The sequence below is a fragment of the Asterias rubens genome, chromosome 3 (genome assembly GCF_902459465.1).
Source record: "Asterias rubens chromosome 3, eAstRub1.3, whole genome shotgun sequence".
In the NCBI taxonomy this organism is placed as follows: domain Eukaryota; kingdom Metazoa; phylum Echinodermata; class Asteroidea; order Forcipulatida; family Asteriidae; genus Asterias; species Asterias rubens.
Genome location: NC_047064.1, coordinates 4,576,290 through 4,602,364, shown reverse-complemented (window position 1 = coordinate 4,602,364; position 26,075 = coordinate 4,576,290). Strand labels below are relative to the sequence as shown.

At 39.4% G+C, this 26,075-nt stretch overlaps 1 protein-coding gene across 1 annotated transcript in view; it reads left to right on the top strand.

The window, feature by feature from the left end:
- Positions 1–19,647: 19,647 nt before the first annotated feature.
- LOC117288367 overlaps positions 19,648–26,075 on the top strand; it is a 30,373-nt gene continuing 23,945 nt past the window's right edge. The window contains exons 1-2 of the mRNA XM_033769205.1: positions 19,648–19,825; positions 22,292–22,528. Coding sequence (XP_033625096.1) covers positions 19,813–19,825; positions 22,292–22,528 — 250 coding nt within the window. The 5' untranslated portion in view covers positions 19,648–19,812. The remainder of the gene's footprint in view (positions 19,826–22,291; positions 22,529–26,075) is intronic.

The following is a 26,075-nucleotide window of genomic DNA, read 5'->3' as shown; positions in this document are numbered from 1 at the left end:
CCTATACGTCTAATGGGAAAGGGTATGTAGTTACACATATCAAGTTGTGTACAGCCTTCCTCCCTGCGGAATGGGAAAAGGCAAACAACTTGGTATAACCATGATTTAAGTAGGTACAACTTGGTATATAACCTATACGTCTAATGGGAAAGGGTATGTAGTTACACATATCAAGTTGTGTACAGCCTTCCTCCCTGCGGAATGGGAAAAGGCAAACAACTTGGTATAACCATGATTTAAGTAGGTACAACTTGGTATATAGCCCATACTTCATATCATTGTGTACAGCCTTCCTCCCTCCGGAATGGGAAAGGGCGAACAACTTGGCGTAACCATGATTTAAGTAGGTACAACTTGGTATATAACCTATACGTCTAATGGGAAAGGGTATGTAGATGGGAAAAGGCGAACAACTTGGTGTAACCATGACTTAAGTAGGCCTATACGTCTAATGGGAAAGGGTATGTAGTTACACATATCAAGTTGTGTACAGCCTCCCTACCCCCTCTTTGGGAAAAGGCGGACAATTCTGCATAAACTATAATTGAGTTAGGTATAACTTGGTTTATAGGCTACACGTCTGTGGAAAAGGTATGTAGTAAACAAATCAAGTTGTGTACAGCCTTCCTCTGTCCGGAATGGGAAAAGGCGAACAACTTGGTGTAACCATGATTTAAGTAGGTACAACTTGGTATATAACCTATACGTCTAATGGGAAAGGGTATGTAGTTACACATGTCAAGTTGTGTACAGCCTTCCTCCCTGCGGAATGGGAAAAGGCGAACAACTTGGTGTAACCATGATTTAAGTAGGTACAACTTGGTATATAACCTATACGTCATATCAAGTTGTGTACAGCCTTCCTCCCTCCGGAATGGGAAAAGGCAAACAACTTGGTGTTACCATGATTTAAGTATGTACAACTTGGTATATAACCTATACGTCTAATGGGAAAGGGTATGTAGTTACACATATCAAGTTGTGTACAGCCTTCCTCCCTCCGGAATGGGAAAAGGCGAACAACTTGGTGTAACCATGATTTAAGTATGTACAACTTGGTATATAGCCTATATGTCATATCAAGTTGTGTACAGCCTTCCTCTGTCCGGAATGGGAAAAGGCGAACAACTTGGTGTAACCATGATTTAAGTAGGTACAACTTGGTATATAACCTATACGTCTAATGGGAAAGGGTATGTAGTTACACATGTCAAGTTGTGTACAGCCTTCCTCCCTGCGGAATGGGAAAAGGCGAACAACTTGGTGTAACCATGATTTAAGTAGGTACAACTTGGTATATAACCTATACGTCTAATGGGAAAGGGTATGTAGTTACACATATCAAGTTGTGTACAGCCTCCCCTCATTGGGAAAAGGCGGACAATTCTGCATAAACTATAATTGAGTTAGGTATAACTTGGTTTATAGGCTACACGTCTGTGGAAAGGGTATGTAGTAAACAAATCAAGTTGTGTACGTCTTCTCTCCCTCCGGAATGGGAAAAGGCGAACAATTTGGTGTAACCATGATTTAAGTAGGCCTATACGTCTAATGGGAAAGGGTATGTAGTTACACATATCAAGTTGTGTACAGCCTTCCTCCCTGCGGAATGGGAAAAGGCGAACAACTTGGTGTTACCATGATTTAAGTAGGTACAACTTGGTATATAACCTATACGTCTAATGGGAAAGGGTATGTAGTTACACATATCACGTTGTGTACAGCCTTCCTCCCTCCGGAATGGGAAAAGGCAAACAACTTGGTGTAACCATGATTTAAGTAGGTACAACTTGGTATATAGCCCATACGTCATATCATTGTGTACAGCCTTCCTCCCTCCGGAATGGGAAAGGGCGAACAACTTGGCGTAACCATGATTTAAGTAGGTACAACTTGGTATATAACCTATACGTCTAATGGGAAAGGGTATGTAGATGGGAAAAGGCGAACAACTTGGTGTAACCATGACTTAAGTAGGCCTATACGTCTAATGGGAAAGGGTATGTAGTTACACATATCAAGTTGTGTACAGCCTTCCTCCCTGCGGAATGGGAAAAGGCGAACAACTTGGTGTAACCATGATTTAAGTAGGTACAACTTGGTATATAGCCTATACGTCTGATGGGAAAGGGTATGTAGTTACACATATCAAGTTGTGTACAGCCTTCCTCCCTGCGGAATGGGAAAAGGCGAACAACTTGGTGTAACCATGATTTAAGTAGGTACAACTTGGTATATAGCCTATACGTCATATCAAGTTGTGTACAGCCTTCCTCTGTCCGGAATGGGAAAAGGCGAACAACTTGGTGTAACCATGATTTAAGTAGGTACAACTTAGTATATAACCTATACGTCTAATGGGAAAGGGTATGTAGTTACACATATCAAGTTGTGTACAGCCTTCCTCCCTGCGGAATGGGAAAAGGCGAACAACTTGGTGTAACCATGATTTAAGTATGTACAACTTGGTATATAGCCTATACGTCATATCAAGTTGTGTACAGCCTTCCTCTGTCCGGAATGGGAAAAGGCGAACAACTTGGTGTAACCATGATTTAAGTAGGTACAACTTGGTATATTATAACCTATACGTCTAATGGGAAAGGGTATGTAGTTACACATATCAAGTTGTGTACAGCCTTCCTCCCTGCGGAATGGCAAAAGGCGAACAACTTGGTGTAACCATTATTTAAGTAGGTACAACTTGGTATATAACCTATACGTCTAATGGGAAAGGGTATGTAGTTACACATATCAAGTTGTGTACAGCCTCCCCTCATTGGGAAAAGGCGGACAATTCTGCATAAACTATAATTGAGTTAGGTATAACTTGGTTTATAGGCTACACGTCTGTGGAAAGGGTATGTAGTAAACAAATCAAGTTGTGTACAGCCTCCCCTCATTGGGAAAAGGCGGACAATTCTGCATAAACTATAATTGAGTTAGGTATAACTTGGTTTATAGGCTACACGTCTGTGGAAAGGGTATGTAGTAAACAAATCAAATTGTGTACGTCTTCTCTCCCTCCGGAATGGGAAAAGGCGAACAATTTGGTGTAACCATGATTTAAGTAGGCCTATACGTCTAATGGGAAAGGGTATGTAGTTACACATATCAAGTTGTGTACAGCCTTCCTCCCTGCGGAATGGGAAAAGGCGAACAACTTGGTGTAACCATGATTTAAGTAGGTACAACTTGGTATATAGCCTATACGTCTGATGGGAAAGGGTATGTAGTTACACATATCAAGTTGTGTACAGCCTTCCTCCCTGCGGAATGGGAAAAGGCGAACAACTTGGTGTTACCATGATTTAAGTAGGTACAACTTGGTATATAACCTATACGTCTAATGGGAAAGGGTATGTAGTTACACATATCACGTTGTGTACAGCCTTCCTCCCTCCGGAATGGGAAAAGGCAAACAACTTGGTGTAACCATGATTTAAGTAGGTACAACTTGGTATATAGCCCATACGTCATATCATTGTGTACAGCCTTCCTCCCTCCGGAATGGGAAAGGGCGAACAACTTGGCGTAACCATGATTTAAGTAGGTACAACTTGGTATATAACCTATACGTCTAATGGGAAAGGGTATGTAGATGGGAAAAGGCGAACAATTTGGTGTAACCATGATTTAAGTAGGCCTATACGTCTAATGGGAAAGGGTATGTAGTTACACATATCAAGTTGTGTACAGCCTTCCTCCCTGCGGAATGGGAAAAGGCGAACAACTTGGTGTAACCATGATTTAAGTAGGTACAACTTGGTATATAACCTATACGTCATATCGAGTTGTGTACAGCCTTCCTCCCTCCGGAATGGGAAAAGGCGAACAATTTGGTGTAACCATGATTTAAGTAGGTACAACTTGGTATATAGCCTATACGTCTAATGGGAAAGGGTATGTAGTTACACATATCACGTTGTGTACAGCCTTCCTCCCTCCGGAATGGGAAAAGGCAAACAACTTGGTGTAACCATGATTTAAGTAGGTACAACTTGGTATATAGCCCATACGTCATATCATTGTGTACAGCCTTCCTCCCTCCGGAATGGGAAAGGGCGAACAACTTGGCGTAACCATGATTTAAGTAGGTACAACTTGGTATATAACCTATACGTCTAATGGGAAAGGGTATGTAGATGGGAAAAGGCGAACAACTTGGTGTAACCATGACTTAAGTAGGCCTATACGTCTAATGGGAAAGGGTATGTAGTTACACATATCAAGTTGTGTACAGCCTTCCTCCCTCCGGAATGGGAAAAGGCAAACAACTTGGTATAACCATGATTTAAGTAGGTACAACTTGGTATATAACCTATACGTCATATCAAGTTGTGTACAGCCTTCCTCTGTCCGGAATGGGAAAAGGCGAACAACTTGGTGTAACCATGATTTAAGTAGGTACAACTTGGTATATAACCTATACGTCTAATGGGAAAGGGTATGTAGTTACACATATCAAGTTGTGTACAGCCTTCCTCCCTCCGGAATGGGAAAAGGCGAACAACTTGGTGTAACCATGATTTAAGTATGTACAACTTGGTATATAACCTATACGTCTAATGGGAAAGGGTATGTAGTTACACATATCAAGTTGTGTACAGCCTTCCTCCCTCCGGAATGGGAAAAGGTGAACAACTTGGTGTAACCATGATTTAAGTATGTACAACTTGGTATATAGCCTATATGTCATATCAAGTTGTGTACAGCCTTCCTCTGTCCGGAATGGGAAAAGGCGAACAACTTGGTGTAACCATGATTTAAGTAGGTACAACTTGGTATATAACCTATACGTCTAATGGGAAAGGGTATGTAGTTACACATGTCAAGTTGTGTACAGCCTTCCTCCCTGCGGAATGGGAAAAGGCGAACAACTTGGTGTAACCATGATTTAAGTAGGTACAACTTGGTATATAACCTATACGTCTAATGGGAAAGGGTATGTAGTTACACATATCAAGTTGTGTACAGCCTCCCCTCATTGGGAAAAGGCGGACAATTCTGCATAAACTATAATTGAGTTAGGTATAACTTGGTTTATAGGCTACACGTCTGTGGAAAGGGTATGTAGTAAACAAATCAAGTTGTGTACAGCCTCCCCTCATTGGGAAAAGGCGGACAATTCTGCATAAACTATAATTGAGTTAGGTATAACTTGGTTTATAGGCTACACGTCTGTGGAAAGGGTATGTAGTAAACAAATCAAGTTGTGTACGTCTTCTCTCCCTCCGGAATGGGAAAAGGCGAACAATTTGGTGTAACCATGATTTAAGTAGGCCTATACGTCTAATGGGAAGGGTATGTAGTTACACATATCAAATTGTGTACAGCCTTCCTCCCTGCGGAATGGGAAAAGGCGAACAACTTGGTGTAACCATGATTTAAGTAAGTACAACTTGGTATATAGCCTATACGTCATATCGAGTTGTGTACAGCCTTCCTCCCTCCGGAATGGGAAAAGGCAAACAATTTGGTGTAACCATGATTTAAGTAGGTACAACTTGGTATACAGCCTATACGTCTGATGGGAAAGGGTATGTAGTTACACATATCAAGTTGTGTACAGCCTTCCTCCCTGCGGAATGGGAAAAGGCGAACAACTTGGTGTAACCATGATTTAAGTAGGTACAACTTGGTATATAACCTATACGTCTAATGGGAAAGGGTATGTAGTTACACATATCACGTTGTGTACAGCCTTCCTCCCTCCGGAATGGGAAAAGGCAAACAACTTGGTGTAACCATGATTTAAGTAGGTACAACTTGGTATATAACCTATACGTCTAATGGGAAAGGGTATGTAGATGGGAAAAGGCGAACAACTTGGTGTAACCATGACTTAAGTAGGCCTATACGTCTAATGGGAAAGGGTATGTAGTTACACATATCAAGTTGTGTACAGCCTCCCTACCCCCTCTTTGGGAAAAGGCGGACAATTCTGCATAAACCATAATTGAGTTAGGTATAACTTGGTTTATAGGCTACACGTCTGTGGAAAAGGTATGTAGTAAACAAATCAAGTTGTGTACAGCCTTCCTCCCTCCGGAATGGGAAAAGGCGAACAACTTGGTGTAACCATGATTTAAGTAGGTACAACTTGGTATATAACCTATACGTCTAATTGGAAAGGGTATGTAGTTACACATATCAAGTTGTGTACAGCCTTCCTCCCTCCGGAATGGGAAAAGGCAAACAACTTGGTATAACCATGATTTAAGTAGGTACAACTTGGTATATAACCTATACGTCATATCAAGTTGTGTACAACCTTCCTCTGTCCGGAATGGGAAAAGGCGAACAACTTGGTGTAACCATGATTTAAGTAGGTACAACTTGGTATATAACCTATACGTCTAATGGGAAAGGGTATGTAGTTACACATATCAAGTTGTGTACAGCCTCCCTACCCCCTCTTTGGGAAAAGGCGGACAATTCTGCATAAACCATAATTGAGTTAGGTATAACTTGGTATATAGGCTACACGTCTGTGGAAAGGGTATGTAGTAAACAAATCAAGTTGTGTACGGCTTCTCTCCCTCCGGAATGGGAAAAGGCGAACAATTTGGTGTAACCATGATTTAAGTAGGTACAACTTGGTATTAGCCTATACGTCTAATGGCAAAGTGTATGTAGTTATACGAATCAAGTTGTGTACAGCCTCCCTACCCCTCTTTGGGAAAAGGCGAACAATTTGGTTTTACCATGATTTAATTAGGTTCAACTTGACTTTTTAGCCTATACGTCATGGGAAAGGGTATGTAGTCATACACATCAAGTTGTGTACAGCCTCCCTACCCCCTCTTTGGGAAAAGGCGAACAACCTGGTATAACCATGATTGAGTTAGGTACAACTTGGTGTATAGCCTATACGTCATGGGAAAGGGTATGTAGTTATACAAATCAAGTTGTGCACAGCCTTCCTCCCTGCGGAATGGGAAAAGGCGAACAACTTGGTATAACCATGATTTAAGTAGGTACAACTTGGTATATAGACTATACGTCTAATGGGAAAGGGTATGTAGTTATACAAATCAAACTGTGTACAGCCTCACTACCCCCTCTTTGGGGAAAAGCGGACAACTTTGCATAACCATGATTGAGTTAGGTACAACTTGGTATATTGCTATACAACAATGGAGACATGGCACACGATAGATGCATTCCGCTACGGGTCTGTACACACAAAGTACAATGACGCCACATGAAACTGCATGATAGGCTTACGTGCCCAAATATTATTCATTGAAATATTGGTTAACAGTTGTCTATTATTTATTATTATATCTACTATAATTTTTACTAGTCATTATCTTTATCTTCTTCTGCTCCTTATTTTAAAAACGGATGTATAGTTTTTGTAAAAATTGATCATTAAGATATCAAACAGTACGCTCCCTGTTCGTACGCAAAATAAACCGGTCAACTCGTAGGTCTCAGAGTTGCCACTTCAACATTACAACCATGGAAAGATCACAACCGGCACGGCACGCAGTCGTTTCAGATTAAACCGATACAAAATCAGATTCCAGACACATGAATCACGCACTTTAATTAAATTAGAAGCTCCGCAATAGGAGACTTTCCAACGCTAGGCGGCAGCAGACATACCGGGTAAATTTCCATTGTTTACGTAGTTCTGAACATGCGCATAATTCTGAGAACAATGGATTTACCCGGTAAGTCTGCTGCCCTCTATCGTCCCAGAAAGTCTCCCATTGACACTACACACAAGTGGCGTGCGCATCATGTTCGACGCTCACGCCCGTGTACGTCATAGATGGCTTCAGCCAATGGGAACCGGTAATCTGTAGCGGCCAGGCAGCACGTGACTCAAGGTTGTGCGCAGTGAGAGTTACGTCGTGTGATGTCATCGTGTGTAGCTTTTCTGTGAAAAGGAAGGGGTATGAGGTGGTGCTGGTGGGTGTGTGTGTGTGGGGGGGGGGGGGGGGGTCTGCGTAATGCCGAAGGGAAAACACAACTGGTGTTGGACATCACCAAACACATACACGTCATGTCATCATAACGGCACATAGTCTGTATCAGAAATACATGAAAGACATAAATCCCTGTCGTTTGTGTAGGCATCTGATGGCACTTCCGTTGTCACTAGCAGCAGGAACTTCAAATGATCAAGCTCTATAAGCCAGAGTCGCCTGATTAATTTATCCTTGCTTTCAAGACGGACACAAGTACTGTCTTATCTCTCGAAAAAATGGGTGAGGAGACGGGGAAAACACTTTTATTTTTCAGCTACGACACAGCGAGGCTATCATGACTCTTTTAATATAAATATTACAGTTGTAATCGAATTACACTAGATTTGAGAAGTCTCCTTTAAAGCCATTATACACTTTCGGAACAGAAACAAAATCTATAAAAAAAAAACACAGATTTACAAATAACTTACAGGGTTTACAGAAGGTAATGGTGAAAGACTTCTCTTGAAATATTATTCCATGAAATGCTTTACTTAATGAAAAAACAATTATCAATTCTCGATAGCGAGAACTACGGATTTGTTTAAAACACATGTCATGACACGGCGAAACGTGCGGAAACAAGGGTGGGTTTTCCCGTTATTTTCTCCCGACTCCGATGACCGATTGAGCCTAAATTTTCACAGGTTTGTTATTTCATATATAAGTTGTGATACACGAAATGTGGGCCTTTGGACTAAACTGTTTACCGAAAGTGTCTATTAAGTGAGTGTTATCCTCATTATTTTGTATAGGAGATCGTCGTTCTAGCCTTTTTGCGAGTCTCCCAAAAATATTGGAACACCCGCAACGCTTAATGGTCTTTATGGTTTAACATACAACAACTTTGAAGAATGTTGCGAGGCGTCCAATAGTTACACATAATAGGACGCCAATATACAAATTGTGAAGCGTTGCTGTATTGCAAATCGAAATGATGACATAAGACATGTGTTCCTTATAGCAACATCTACAATGATCCGTTCGTGTGTTATAAATGAAAAATAACAATTTTCGGTCTGAATTTTCTTTGTACAGTAGTGATCTGAGATGTAAGTGGGGAATAACACGATGTAATAGGCCCATAGAATATGAAAGATGAAGAAAACAAAAACAAATTCAGGATAAAACACGGTCCATTCTTTGTTGTTTTCGCTCGATCTTAATAACTTAATTTGACGAGAATTTCCACTGAAGGTTTGCTTATTCTCCACCAGCAAGTGCTGCGTCTTTTAGTCAGTTAGAGAGGAACTTTGTGAACTTGACCGCCTTTCGATTTATCATGCGGTTTTATTTATTGAGCACTCGGTCAAAATCTGTGAAAACAAGATTTGTGAAGAAAGGTAATTTCCCCAAGTGCCGTGATTTGCTTTTTATGAGACTAATTTTCGACAATAACGTCTCGAAAATCCGTAAGAGTTACCGGATTTTGCCATGCGTTTGCATAAACGCAAGAACAGTACAGTACATTCAAACAGGATAGAAAACAGACAGCAAAACTTTTTTGTGGCTCAGACCACAAAAAACAAGTTCTACTAATTAACGCTAGTTTCGGCGCTCTGTCACACTGGATATTTTAGTACAGTCAACTTGGAGGCAACTTAAAGTGCATCTAGATCAGTATAAAATTCAGTAGCTGTTGTATAAAACATTGCAAGAAACGGCTCCATCTGAAGTGCCGTAGTTTTCGAGAAAGAAGTAATCTTCCACGAATGTGAATTCGAAACCTCAGAATTAGATTTTGAGGTCCCGAAATCAAGCATCTGAAAGCACACAACTTCGTGTGACAAAGGTGTTTTTTTCTTCCATTATTATCTCGCAACTTCGGCGACCGACTGAACTCAAATTTGTACAGGTTTGTTATTGTATGCGTGTGTTGGGATACACCAAGTGGGAAGACTGGTCTTTGAGAATTATCGAAGGTGTCCACTGCCTTGAATACATTTAGCAATGTCAGTTTCTCGACTTTCCATATATCGGATGTGATGTTTTCTGAAACTCGTGAATCGAACACTACACTGAGTTTAAAGGATCACATTGCCTTGGATCGGGCTAGTTGGTCTTTGAAAGGCGTTTAAAACCGTTTGTTGTTTAATGCATATGGGTAGAAAGATGTTGTAAAAGTAGAATACAATGATCCACACAAACATGCCTCGAAATTGCATGATTTTTCTTTTACCTCGTCGACAATGGCAGACCGTGTTAGTTCCGCAAAGTCAACGGAAAACCACGCAATTTCGAGGCAAATTTGTGTCTACCATTGTATTCTTTTTTAAAACATCTTTCCAACCATGTGCATTTTATAACAAATGGTTGCAAACGCTTTTTTTTGTTAGAACAACTCGTTCGATTCAAGGCAACGTGTTCCTTTAATGTACACTTTTAAAAGATATAGTGTCATTGCGAAATCGAAGAGATTTTTTTGTAGGAAAAACCTTACATAAATTGTTTTTGTTTAATATCATTTATATATTTTTTTTCATTATTTTTAAGTGGGTATCGATTCATCAATGACAAAGCTAGCTCGGTCGTGGGTAAAGAGAAAAGGAAAAAAAAACAAAAACACACACACACACTTTTTGGAAGTCCTTGTCTACCATTTGAACAGCTGCCAGAAATAATGGCACTTCCGACCAGTAATTTCAGTTTACAGAAAGGGGGAAAAAACAGTTCTTAAAGGAAACTGCAAACTAAATCAGTAGTCGTGTGAGTTAAAAAGAACACACTCGAAGTTTAAATAAACACAATAAAAAGATCATTCTCTGTATATTTTTGACTCCCATAAAAGGCCGACCGTGTTAGTTCGCAAAGTAAAGGGAAAACAACGCAATTTCGAGGAAAATTTGTGTGGATCATTGTATTCCTCTTTCTACCCATATATGCATTTTATAACAAACGGTTGAAAACGCCATTCAAAGACCAACTCGACCGATCCAAGGCAACGTGTTCCTTTCAACCCAACTGAAAGTGATATTGAGACAGATGAAGAAGAGGGACGAATGAACCCCGGTCAAGTCAGAAAACAACCTTTTAGGTCTTCATGAAACGTCAGATTGTGGGCGTCAAAGTACCCCGTAGCGACAGTACATACAAAGGACACACACACAAACACAAAATACAGCTTGATAAATATTATAGTCAGTCACGAAGTCAACGATTTCCTTTTCTCTTTCATTCCAAAGGACATCACAAAACGATCTGGAGAGTGGGAATTTATTGTATTTTAGTTACAAAAATTGTAAATGTACTTCTGTTATCTGAATAATAAGCATACGTGACGACAGGCATCGGCAATTAATTATCCTTTGTGTGTTGAATCTTGCATTGTTGACAGTAATTCTAAGAAAGTGATTTGCGGCTTTCTCACGACAATTAAAATTCTTATGCAACGAAATGTAATTAAATTATATGATATTACGTGTACAAAGGCACTCTGTAAAAACTGTGCAGGGGTCAACAATCTGAGATTTGAAGAATTATATAAAACAAGGTCAGAAGTTGCATTCAAGTTAAAAAATACATAATGTGTCTTCCGTGGAAACGTACACGGGTACCCCCCCCCCCCCCCCAAATTACGAAACACTGACGGTTTTCAATGTTGAGGGCGTTTAGTCCCCCGCTGGGGTAGAGGTTTTGACAAAAGGCCCTTTTCGAAACCACGAGCTTCGGCTCCAGCTTCGCCTCAGGCTAGCTTGGCCCCGCGGTTGTTTTGACAACTTGCGTGTGCTTTGCGTACGCGCTCAGCAGGGCTTCAGACGAGAGAGCGGAGGCTGAAGCCGAGAATCCAAACCCAAAGCCGTGGATTCGGAACCAAGCCATAGACACCTGTACTTTATCCACAAAATTGATCGCAGTATTCAATGGGTTTAATAAGAAAATCTGAAATAGTAAGCTTCAGAACTGCCATTTATCACATTTTTTAAACAATTCTTAGTAAGTCAATTAGATAAATTAATTACAATTAATGTACATTGTGTGATTACCACCGTATTCGATTTTATCGCATATCTGGTATGATTGACATTTTGAGAAACGTAACTGTCAGTAACACTTTAACTGATTTTTTTTTTTTAATTCCATTACCACATTAGTTCAAAGTGCTGATTCTCGAAATGTTTTATAACAAAAGCTGCTGTATTTCTAATCATTGGTAAGTTTTATTTCCATTAACTTTACGAGTGGTCCAGAAACGGATACCTTCCATCTAGTAGCTCAATGAACTAAAACAAATAAACCCCGATTTACGTTCAGTGTATTAGGATACAAGCTGTTAAAATCTATTAGATAGTTCGAGAAGGGTGGTTTGAATAGATGAGTGTTTACTTTCCTCGGTGGATAAGAGGGGCTCGAACTAAATGTAAGCGATAGTTAACCTGTACTTTCCCCACACAAAAGAAATTCAATAGCTCAGCTCATTATTGGTTGTGAATCCATGCCCTTTACAAACTCAGCTAATACCGCTGAAAATTAGAGCAGGAAAAGACATCCATACATAAAGTAAAATTCCTTTGTCAATACGCTGATGCTGTGATGCAAATACCCCACCCGGATACTGCACATCACGAAATGAATAGGTGGACCTGTATACAGTAGCCTGTTAGCAAAAAGCAAGATTGTGTGTTTGTCACACACTGGAAATCTAAAATAGGGCTACGAAAAAAGGGGATGGGTAGTTGAGAATTAAGGACCTGTTTTTAATCAGTGTTTGATTGTCGGTGTCTTCTTTGTCTTCAATCAGGTATTGACGTTTAGAGGGAACTGAAAATGAAACAAAAAGGGCTCTCCAAATGTCAATGGGAAAGGTGAAGGAAGTGAGATAACATTTAAAAGAAGGGTTTCACATTATATGAACAAGTTAAATAATAAAACAAATGCTGGGTTGAACTTAAGATCTGTAGTCTGTAAGACAACACCCACCTCCCCTCTCTGGGTGACGAATTCTCAATATGTTATGTAAATTGATTGTGATATTTTTTTTTTTTTTTGAAAGAGCACATTCCGCAATTAGTTTGAATCATCCAGTTGTCTTAAAAAAATATGCCATATTTGGTCATGTCTTCATTTTCCTCGGTGGTCTTGGGTTGGTGAAAACAATGACTAACGACTGAAGAGATTCAACAGATGCGTACTTTATGTGATCGCTGTAAATTAATAAGCAACGATGACTTTGAGGTTTGTTCAGACGCAGTTTGTCTCGATCTCACTGATTGATTGTTGGTTATTGGTATGAAGATAAAAATAAATGGGCTCTCAGACTTGAGGCTGCATGGCCGGATTTTCGCCGAAAGAATAATTACTTCAATAGAGAGATGTTTCTTTTTTTTTTTTTTTTTTCCCCTCTCTCTGAACGCGTTTCGTCAAATTGTGTTGTATAAAAAATAAAAAATAAATCGCACAGTTTACGGACAATGTACATCAAATCTATTGGGCCAAAGTTTTTATTTAAAGAAAATTATGGTTAAGGCGATTTTGTCGACATACCTTTATTGACTCCCGATCTACAGCCTCTGGGGCTTTTTCAGACGAAAACATTTTAGGGGATTCAAACTACCATTACCATTTTATCAAGTAAGCTTCTGCCCCTTCCCATGTTGTATTGTAAATGTGTATGTGATCCATGGCTATCACGTCAATAAACGGTTGTAGAGCTTTAAATAGCACCCGAACAGATACACTGGCTGGTAGGGAGACCGCTGATACCATAGGGGCTAGAAACCTCTGTCGGTAGAGCACCGGCACGTTAAACCGTTGGTCGTTGGTTAACATCCCGTTCTAGTCAATTTGTCTTTGTTCAACCCTAAAATAAAATAACATGCCAGCTTCTTTGGTTTCATTACAAAAGTGTAATGTAAAAAATAATATGAAATTGTATTAACCATTGCAAACTGCTCACCAACCAAAGGACCTATGGTATAAATGCAATCAATAATTATTGGTCTGACGTTTCGACCCTATTAGAGTCTTTCTCGACCCCAGCAGAATCATTTCATATAAAGACTCTGCTAGGGTAGAAACGTCAGGCCATTAACTATTTGTTTTAGATAACATGTAGCATTTATTGACAACTAAGATATGACGATTATCACCGCATCAGTCACTACACCCCCTCTCCCCCCTCTTACTATCCAACCAACCCACGTGAAACGGCTGAGTAACTTCCGCAAATCGATGAGAGCCAGCACTTCGCCCACTCGCTCTGATGTGAAGAAGCTTTCCCCACACATTCCAGTTTGGCAAAATGAATGCTTGAAATTGATACATCGGGGTTTAGGGAATGTCAATTTACACAAACCTTGCCATTGCTAACTAATATACCATCAATTTCTCTATCAGGCATATTAATTATTTATGACACTTTTTTTCAAAACGCACTGCAAGCGTTTTAAAAAACCGTCGGACACAGTAGGTCAGCCATAAATGTTTGTCGGACACATTGAGTTTGTATCAATGATGGTTTTCGAACAGAGTGGTTCGGCAACAATGGTTTTGTCGTACACATTGGATCACCAATGATGGTTTTCGATCCCAGTGAGTCAGCCATGATGTTTTGTCGGACACATTGGATGAGCAGTGATGGTTGTCGATCACAGTTGGTCAGCCATCATGTTTTTTTTTTTTTTTTTTTTTTTTTTTGGGGGGGGGGCGTAATGAGTCAGCAATGTCAGTTTTTCGGATACAGTGCAGGGTCAGCAAATTGGTTTGCTAGACAAGATAGCTGTCGGACACAGTGGGTCGACCATGAATTTGTCGGTCACAGTGGGTTAGCTATGATTATTTGTCGGAAACGGTCGATCGTTCATTATGTTTTTGTTGACTAAATGGGACTGACATATTACTGTCTAGACGTATTGCACAATACAGATGGTCTTAATATGCATAAACAGACGAAATTAAGTGCATATGAAAGTTGTCGTGGTAAATTGTATACTCACCAAATTAACACGGACCGGTTAGTTGTACAACATGTCGAGTCTGAGCAATTCATTTTACTTTTAAAATCATCACTATTATGAATGTTCATTGCTTTAAAAGAAAGTTTATTATATTCGGTACCTCCTAAGGCAAAAAGAAATGGTTACTCAACCCGTATAATTGAAAAAGAATTGTGATTTTTCTTTTCTGGGACCGCACGGGAGAAAGATTCGTGATTACATCAGACAATCTACGACTAAATTTGCAAATTATGGCTTCCTTTTAAAACTAACAAAAGAACAATAAAGACCCCCGTTAAAAACAAAACGGTAACTCTTGTATGTTGTTCGCAGAGAGGGGGTTGACCTAACCTGAAGGTACCGCTGGTCCGGCAAAGTCGGCTCCGTTCGACCTCGAGCTCCGGGGGGAGAGTACGGGGACGCCACATTTTAACCCTTCGGCAAGGAAGAAACCCCCGATAACAAAACCGAGAAAGGGGGCCTCTTCCGTAATGAAGCCCTTTCTGTATTGATGACCAAACCATCGTTTACCTTCTGAAAGGACTCGTGGTTATGATTCAACCGGACACCTGCAAAGGTGGCCGCGTTGGTCCGGCCGTCACAGCCAGGCATTCCACGGTATCCCGGCACGATTTACCCAGTAATTTATTGACATTGTGTTTTTGTCTTGAGTGACTCCGGGGCTTGGTTCCCAGCTTCAACATCTAAATTGTAGCGTTCTGATTTGGCCAGAGCGGAATTCGGTTACACATTAAAGATAATTGAAACAATTTCTCGGGCTATACGCGGAGTGGATTGTATTACGTTATGAAAGTGTTGCTTTAAATTTAAAGAGGTGTAGTATAGTTGGTTTACGGAAAAGCAAAGGTTAAACTGTTTCGAAATTGCACTGACTTCGTTGGCAACACAATCTGATTAGGCCTGGGTCTTGTTTTCGATACATCAGTTGAGATAAAAGTAATTGTTAATTTAAGCATCAATAGTAGTGCAAATTATCGCTATCAGAAGCTTGAAGTAATGTATTAATCTTTAACTCACCGTCGTTAAAGATATTCATTGGAACACTGCTGATGTGCTGTGTTAGGAAAAGACTCTTCAAATATTATATGAATCAATAAAGATGTTCACATACGTTGGAAAGTTAGTATTACAAAAAGAGTAAATTATTACCTATCACTTTGCATTTCAAGGATTGCAGATAATTAAAAGAAAATAGACTTGCTTATATAGTCTGTTTAAAAATTTGGTTGAGGTTTTCACATCGATGGGTTAGACTAGTCGTGATTTAAGTGATATCAATAAGAGAGAAACATGAGTTTTATAAAGGAGTGATTACCTATTTAGATAGGCTAGTCGAGACCAGAAAAACGGCATCAGAAATACTTCAAATTGTGAGATTTGTTCCCGCCAACTCTTAAACTCATTTCACAGAATCTCGATCTTGCAGATCGATGCAGGCATAGTAAGTTTACAACATCGAATCTTGATAAATACGATTTACATCCTGACTCAATTCAATAACATCTGGCTATTTTGTTATCGAGTTTGATTATGTGACAATACCCAAGTTTTTTGTTCTTCTTCTTTTTAAAACAACTACAGTCGGGGGTAACCATGATACAGGATTGGGGTACATTTTTGGGACAGGAACCAGGCTACATTTAGGGACAGGATTGGGGTTACGTTTAGGGACAGGGTTGGGGATACATTCAGGGACAAGAACGGGGCTACATTTTGGGACAGGAACCAGGCTACATTTAGGGACAGGATTGGGGTTACGTTTAGGGGACAGGGTTTGGGCTACATTTAAAAACTTACATCTATTTAAATAAAAACAATAATGTGTAGTAAAATTAATTGCTCGTCCATAAACGAATCATGAATTATTCCTCTCCAGTTAAACACACAACGTGTTTGGTCAACGAACACAAGAAGTAGCGAGTGAGATGTCCTTTTTCGATGTGTCATGACACTTAGTTTTGAGCCAAAATGTAGAATGCTACAAAGGTATGGGTAGGCTACGGAATAGCTTATGTAGTAGCATTCTAATAGGTCATGTTACCATAATGTTGTCAGCTAGACAAGCGTGCATATAGAGAGGGGCATACCGCATCCTTATTCATTTATGACCTAACTCCAAAACTCCCAAGTTGCCGGTGAAAAATGTGTGGCTTTTTGTTGTTGGCGTGTGTTTTACACAAATCGACTGTAGTGTAATAACGGCTTGCTGAGAGCTCTCGAGAGCCTATCAAACAGCGACTCGAGTGGCGGGGCCTCGTTCAAAAGGTCAATCCACTCCCGGTATATACAGTGTACTTCGATTTGGCCCGCGGGAATATTGGACAAAATCAGCGAGCAATTTCCACCAGGAAAGCTGTGTGTAACTCTTGGCTATACATTGGACCTCAATTTAGTGGCTTTGGCGAGTTATTTGCAGTAGAGGGATAACGGTTTGGGTTTCTCTGGGATTTAGTTTGTTTCCTAAAATTATTTACTCTAAGGGTATATATATTTTAACTAGTTGATTGAACAAACACGTTTGTACACCGGTGTGCCGTGGTCTGGTCTGGTCTTACATTTACATGTAGATAATTCTGCAATTTTACAAATTAAAATGTCACAATAAGTTTTAGTTACATTCCTGCAACTATTATGTTGGGTAAGTAGGTCCTAAACACGTACGTCACTTAATGAAAATGAAAATTTTAGTTTGCCTGCAGGGCGCTGGTGTACAAAACAATGCATATGTGAGACCTATGCGATAGGTCACTTCGTCAAATAAGCTTCATATCAATAGGTCGAACGTAATAGTTATAGGTCACTTTGTGTAAACGCAGAATGCGTACACGAGCGCTTGAATTATGTTTTGTGTGTCATTAATATAGTGACAGATTAATGCGATTAATATAGGTCACTTCATGGAAACATCAAAATGGCAAATATAATACGTCGTTTATACTAAGGTGTAATTACCAAACTATGGCTTGTGCTCTGGCTTTGGCTCTGTCTTACGATCTGGTTTCTGGATTTGGCTTGATTAGTTCTTTTGTAAACGTGGGCTTTCGGTAGAGCGCGTAAATACGTGGGCGGAGCCTAAGCTAGAGTCAAAAGCCGTAAAGAGGTTCTCGTAATGAAACATTGTGCATGGAAGATAGGGCCAAGTTATTTCCTTTGTCCCATATGTATCATGTTTTTCTATTTTGTTTTGGTTTTTTGTCAGCATTGTTTTTTTTCCCGAACCACGTGATTCCCGAGTCACGCTAAATTGTAGATATTTGTATATATAATATTAATAGAGGTATTCATTTAACTATTTAATTATTTTGTTTATTATTATTATTATTGTTATTTTCTGAGCTTCTGTTGCGTACTGTGCCTGTGATATAATTATTAGAAGTATTTACTGGAGTGTCGTTTGATAGTGTGTTTATTTGATTTATGCCTTTGCTGATGAATGTTGAATAAACGAATTAATATAACTCCACATCAAGAGACAAAAAAATATAAATACATGGACAAAAGAGGGACAAAACTAACAAATATACATACAAGGACACCACGTCAAGGCGGCCAAGAAAGAGATAGAGGGCGTTATTTACACGCATAGCAGAAGATTTTCACAACCATTATGTGAGACTTTCACTACTTAAAAAAATAAATAAAATCAAGATGGCCAAGAGAGGAAGAGGGTTTATCGCAATATTTTCAACACATTTAGTTGCACCTCTTGAGAAAACATGCATAAAAACTACAGTTTGAGCTGGCTTTAAGTGCCCTTTTCAGAATTAACTGTGTACCCCTCCTGTACCCCTTAAATGTTACAGATGCATGTCATGTTTGGCTTATTTCAATTGTGGCACCTGTATAAATAGGCAATATTGTTTCCACTGGCTGACGGGGTGGGGTGCTAAGATATTATTTCCTTGGCTTTGTCACCACTAATTTTCAGTCGGAACTGATCTGGTGTGACTTTTCTAAAATAGGTTAGATTTTAGATTTCAAAGAAGAACATTAAACTCACTTCCCTTCAGGACCTTGTTTTGATGTCTGCTTTTAATTTGTAACAGTTTGTCGTTATTAAATAATCTCGATCGCGCCAATTTATTTGCCGATCAATCACGTGACACGGGACAGGTTGCTCCTGTTTGCTCCTGTTTAATTGAGTTCGTGCTTCCGTGTTAGTTTGTTTTGGGGGTGTATTCACGAGCGATTGCTGGAAATTTACCAACCTAATTTTTCTTAAAACATTCACGCTTTTCCGTTTTGACATGTAGTAATCCGTCAACTGATTATAGAGAAAATATATTTAAAAACCTAACCAAAATTAGTGATAAATACCAAAAGTACTACTCTATTCCCCACGATGTTCTAAAAAATTGCGCTAAATGTTTTGATTGATTCATCTAGTTCAACTCGTCCGCCCTATTTTCTCTCCCAAAGTCAACAACCAGAAAGTGAGAAAACCACAAGCAAGCCATAACCTCTTTCCATTTATGTACAATCAATTAATCAAACGTCAGTCGTTGAGTAGGCGGAAGAGACAACAAACAAACAGGAGAAATATTGAAATCAAAGACTGAGAAAGATCAATGAACAAAATTCCAACCAATTAGATGACTAGGATTGCGTACACACCGACGCAAAATTCTTCCGCAGATGTAGACTGGTTTTACGATCCGTGACGCGCAGTGGATATTCAAGTCTGCGAGCAAAACCTTTATATTAGAGCAAGACAGCGCAACTGCGGTTATAAGCGAGTACGGGTGCGTGTTTAGAGGACGGCGAAGTATAACGTGTTTTATTTTTTACTCAAGAGCGTATTTTAGTTGTCTGTGTGTGTATATCGACAAGAGGAGTGCATTCTGATAGAGGTGTCCAGGCCCCGGGTTGAAGTCATCATGGAAAGAACAGGTATGTGGTGGAAGAGTAAAGTCGTTCAGCTTATAGGAAACAATAGTTATAAGTACTATTTGAATAAATGATAGTATTGACTACATCGCAGGGAGTCTGACTGGTACTACTAAATGGCTTTTGAATTCTAAGTGCTATACGTGGAACTAATGATGTAAAGATAATTCATTTTATGTCAAGATGTTATAAGTTATTCTGGAAGGACATACACGTTTCTGAAAGTAATTACTGACTGCTACGGGTGTGTATCGTTTTGTCACTCGAAAAAAATCAAATAGATTATTAGGATCCTTTGTGATGCCTTAAGTTTCATACCAACTGTTTCATATCGACAATGTTGTAGTGAATACACCAACCGTCAATCTTCTTTTGACTTGAAGCTAAGATTCGACTTGAAGAACAAACCAAATAATGGGGGATTAGACTGACTTAATGAGCTTCGGAAATTTCATCCAATATTAAAATCAATATTGGATGCTGTAATTGGGGCAAATATTCGCCATTATAAAAAAAACTGCATTGTTTGCCTTGCTCTGGCCATTTGCTATCGTGTTTTATAGTTTGTTCGATATGTTGGGCTTCGGGAGACCGTGTCTCTTATGAATGCTTTTTTTGGTGAATATTGCTGGTATTTCTCAAACGAACAGTTGTTACCTTAAAAGTGTATGTAAAGTTCGACATTTGTTCTGAGATAAGAGTCACTTACAAAATAGTTGCAATTATTTTATTAATATTGACGAGAACCTGTCTAGTGAATACGAAGTAGTGTGATATATTTGTCCTTGTTGCTTCAGAGATATTGAAAAAAGAAAGGAAAAAAATACAAAAAAAAACATTCGCGTTGTATTGTTTATATTTTCGTTTTCGTTGCTACTCACTCCGTGTGAAAGTGCACAATGCAAACGATCTTTCCTCTTTATCTCTTTTCTCCCTCGTTCCGCGGCACTCTAAAGTCGGATTGTCTTTGCCAGCAAGAGTGTAAAACGATATGTCTTGTTATGGCACTGTACGTAATGGAACCTTTTTATCGGTTCCGTGTATATAATATGCCAATATTGAACTTGACTTGTTGGTTCAGCTTCACCGATGGTTGGCAGTCCCTTTTCGTGGAGGATAAATGGGGTTTCCACGGCCGAATGGAAGTCTGTGTAAACACCCTGCAAGGATCATGGCCCGTGTTATTTGCTTGATTGTGTGTAACTCATTTGATCGTAATTGAAATGTTTCCGATTGGATCACAAAAGCTTTTATACACCGTTTTTTTTCAGCTCACTCTGTTTTACCTTTTTCCTTTTGAGAGAGAGAGGGGGAAGTACTTTCCACCCTGAGTTCGATGTTCAGAGGAATTCTATAGTGTCCTAAACATTGCCAAGTTTAGTTAATGGCCGAATTTTCGCATTATTTGTTGTGCATTCTAAATCCTTTAATATAATTGAGTAAAAAAAAAAAATTATCTCTTTTTTTTTACTTCCTTAATAACCAAACCTTTCTTATTTAGTGAGATTTCTTCCCAACTACTCCCAAATAGAAAATACATAAATTCCTTTGAAGTCTTTTAACAACTGAAACTGATTACGAAACTATACCGTAAAATTGCCTTTCACGTTTGAGTTAAAACAATAGCCTTTTTTTCAAGCACGCAGACAAAGACCAGTATCCACACTCTGCGCGTGTCACGCATACATAAGGCGATAAGCTTGTACAAAATTAAAGAAAAAATAAGTCTTCATAAAATAAATATTATCGCATTTCAAGCATTCCTTTTTCGATAAAAACAAAGCTTTTCGCCAGGACCAATCTGCATATCATGTAAGTTCGTCGCTTATCTGTAAATAATATAAATTTCCTGGTTTATCATTTTTGACTATTTTCATTCTGATGACTTGCACCCCTAACTTTTACTAATAGACTTGATCAAAACTTGTGAACAATCCTTTTTGAGAGGTGTATTGGTCCTAAAAAAAAAAAACCTGTCTAAATATATGTTTTGTCTGGGATTCTGCGCACGTTCATACTCAATCTTATTTCGATTGCTGCGATCGAAATCGGCAACGATGATCAATCTTTGGGGGTCTTCAGACGCTAGTTGGTCGACCTCAGACGATAGTTCCGAAGAAACATATTATTTGAATTGAGTTATTTCTAATGCTTTTTTGTTTTGTTTTTATCTCGCCCAATTCAGGAATTTTGTTTTGTTCTTCTGTCCCTACTGACTATAGTCTCAATTCGCACGTGTATATAATTTATATTTGAATATCTAGTAGTGAACTCAAACTTCATTTGCACGACAATAAAAAGCAGTAAAACGTTCAATAAACATTCAAACAGTACTTGTAAATGTTGACTAAATTTGTGCTACATAGTTTGATCTAGCCTGTTTCAAGAGAAATTAAAAGTCCAGTTTTCCGTATGTTTCTCCTTTTGCTTTTAATAACATTTGTCTTTCTTTTATCTCGCCCTATCCAGGAATTTATTGTGTTCTTCTGTCGCTACTCGTCATAGTCACAATTCACACGTGTATAGCACAGAAACCAGACCTTATAATACGTTATGGCAAATCCTTCCCCTCGCGGCCAAGGCAAATGCCGCGATCTCCCTTCTATGCCAAACGGAATGAGGTGTTTCTCCAATCAGGCAACAATGACTTCCCATCGGACTTTGCTAGAGATGAGCAAATGGACACAGACAAGGCAGCAATTGATGGTAAGTCAGTTTGGATAACAACCCCTTGGGGGACGTTAAAGGCACTGGACACCTGCGGTAATAATTGGCATTCTCACGTGGTGTATCCCAATACATACGTTAAATAAGATATCTGTGGAAATTTTGACTCAATTGGTCATCGAAGTTGCAAGAGAATAGTGATAGGAAAAAAACACCATTGTTGCACAAAAACGTGTGCTTTCAGATGCAGGAGTCGTTTCTCAATATGTCATACTATCAACAACCCTCCATTGCTTCTTGCCTAACGATAATGCTAAATTTTATGTTGAGTATTTTACCAAGAGTGTCCAGTGGCTTTAGAAGGGGATATGCCATACAAAAACATTACAACTCCTTTTATATGATTACACAAAACCAGGCTAATTACTTAAGTTTCCTTGAGATGGTGTACACAAATAAACATTGTCATTAATTATGTTTCAATACTGGATTTTGCAATCAATGTTCAAAGTCATCACCACAGTTTGCTAGTCATATAGTTAAAGGGAAGGTACACGTTTGATAACCACTCTTAAAATCAATGGCAACAAAAACCTTTCATAGAATAAATCATATTGAACCAATTCAACTCGAAATAATGTAAACATATAACGGTTTTTAATCCGAGAAGCGTTATCGCGTCCATGTTCATGCAGACATATGGGAGGTTCAGCTGCACATTCTGCTTGAACGTGAACGTGAACGTGAACGTCAGAAAATTGCGTTGCTGGAATCCCACGTTTTTAGCAGACGTGAAGTTACCCTTTCTCACGTCAGGTACGTGTATGTGCATACGCCATAGGTGAGCATGAAATAAGCCCAACGTGGCGACGCGTCATCTAGAAACAACACAATTATTTTGACGTTCACGTTCACGTTCACGTTCACGTTCACGTTCACGTTCACCACGTGTTTGCTCGCGTACCGTGCAGCTAAACCTCGCTATTATTCACTCAGGATTAACGGCGATATCTCTTAAACGCGACCACATTTTGAAATGAATTTCCCAGATAAGGTTATGAATCTACATTTATAAAAGCAAACCGGACGGTTTAAAAAGCCATGGTTAAGACTTTGCCTTTATAGGTTTAAAGGCAACGATTTGGTTTGGCCGAGTTTTGTCTGCCACACTCATGCAGTCGATGAACTGCAGCTTTTGAGAGTTCCGTTCGACAACAAAAAGCCCCTCTGCACGCCCATGCAGCTTTTTTGACCAAGTAAACAAAAGAATTATCTTTGTGCCACTGTTAGTTTTATACAGTGCTAGCCTGAACATCTGACGTGACACTTCGAGGCTCGTGAATAACGCCAGAGACCGGTGTCGCATGCAAATATGTCCTCTATGCAATACTATCCGGAGGAAATTTTTGCATATGCAATAATGTCCGCCGGACGGTTTTCCATATGCAATCGTGTCCGCCGGGACGCTGCTGCATTTCGCAATTGTGTCCGCCAAGACACATCTGCATATCATGTGCATGTCATGAATGACATATTCGACCGTTGGGTATTCGCTTCAATCATAATTAATAGGTGAATATTCATGCTGCATATACGTAGGTTGAGTGCATGCACGCTCGCTTACGCGCGCACATACATAAACAGTCATGTACATGTCCACCCATGTACATGTCCATTCATGTACATGTCCACCTATGTACATGTCCACCGGACGGTTTTTGCATAGCCCCGGACCCGATTGCATATGCAAAAGTGTCCGGAGCGGACAGTATTGCATGGCAGACAAAATTGCATCTGACACCGGTATCAAAAACTGGCGTTTGGTTTAACCTTTGACCTCAGTCATGTCGCATAGAGATACGCAGTCAAATTCTATTGCGGACTTGAAAGCAAGTGTACTGTTTGGGCATATTGAGTGCACGTTTTCCCAATATCATTGTATCTAATGGAATCACTGGATCTGAGAAGCTGGGACAGGGGCCCAGTCTAATACAGTGCCAACAAAGAGTTACGTCGGAAGATTCAAAATAAGTAAATAAAATACACGAAAGCTACAGGCAAGGATGTCTTCACTTTGTCGGCCCACCTAGATTTTGTTTAAGTCCTCTGTTTCAATGGGAAGCTAAACCATGAAGTTGTGATTAACCAACTGGAGTATTTTAATGGATCGCCAGGACAAAATATCAGCTCTCAAAACAATTTCTAATGGAAAATGGAAACGCTTTTAAAGCGAATGTAATTTTTTTCTTATGTATACACTGAGCCGTGAAACGACCGTGGCGATAATGTAGGATTGTTACAGCGGAGTACTGACGTTAACCGCCATGTGTTTACAAGGTTACTTCCATTGGTGTGTACATCCATTTTCTTAGAACTTCCTTCTTCATTATTTCATCTGAAATCTGACTCTGTTTTACGTTGTGTCTTATTAAACTCTGTCAGGTGGTTAGAGAAGAAACAGAGCTCTGTTGTTTTCTTAAAAGGTGGAATTGTTATCATTTTAAACAAAGTCCGGGAATCCGGTTCCTATGTTTCAGTTGTCACCAACGTTGCTGAAGCAAATGTGTGGAAAATTTTCTACAAATGTGGAAATGTCACAATTTAAAACTAAATCCCAAAATCCAGATCTTAGTTTCAGAGACTTTTGTTGGTAGTTATCACCAACGGTTCTCATCCCTGTGATATGCAAGCTCACTTACGCCTACACACGCAAATCAATGCTTCACGGTAGGGCCTGATGTGAGTTTTCCAAAAATTGGACCGGATCAGTTCAGACCTTTTCTGTAGTCATCACTAACGGTTCTCAAACCTATGCAAGCTTCCGTATACACGTCATTCCTTGCATAACGGCACCACTGGAAGGCACCTGGAAATAGATTTTTCGTTTTCCTCAAACATTAGAGTATAATATTTATGTTCCTGAACAATAAAATAATTTTTTGAGTAATTGTTTTTAACGATTTATATGTTTAACAAATTAAATAAAGTTGTGTGGGGGTGACTCCGCCTACCCCTTTTGTGACGTCAATCGGGGAAGACTTTGCCTCGATCGAACATCGAACACACGTACGTGCAAGTACATTCAAGTCCTAGTCGTGAGTTTGTACGTTTTGAAAAGGGTTTTTCTTGCATTTTTCCGGCAATGTCGACCAGGTGTATTACTGCTGGATGCAGCAAAACAACTAAAGATGGTGTCAGTTTGCAAAGTGGTCCGGTCTTATGTCTTTTCCAGCGCTGTGCACCAAACACACCGTCGTGCTTCGAGAATCCGGAATACACTACACATTTTGACATGAACAGAACAGTTCTTTTATAAAACATGACGCCATCCCAATAATTTGTCCATCTAGTGGGGAAGTCGAAGAAGGTACCTGAAAGACCTAACGAACCTAACGGAGCATTTGCCTAAAGTGAAAAAAAATCAGGTATTGTTTCAACTTTGAGGGCATGTTTTTAGCTTGCGCCAAGTGTCACTGTGTTGTGTTGGCACTGGATGCGATTCATAACATGAAAACTAATTTTTTGAAACCTTAGTTAATTGTTTATTCACATTCCACTCATCAAAACACATATTTTAGTGACAAAA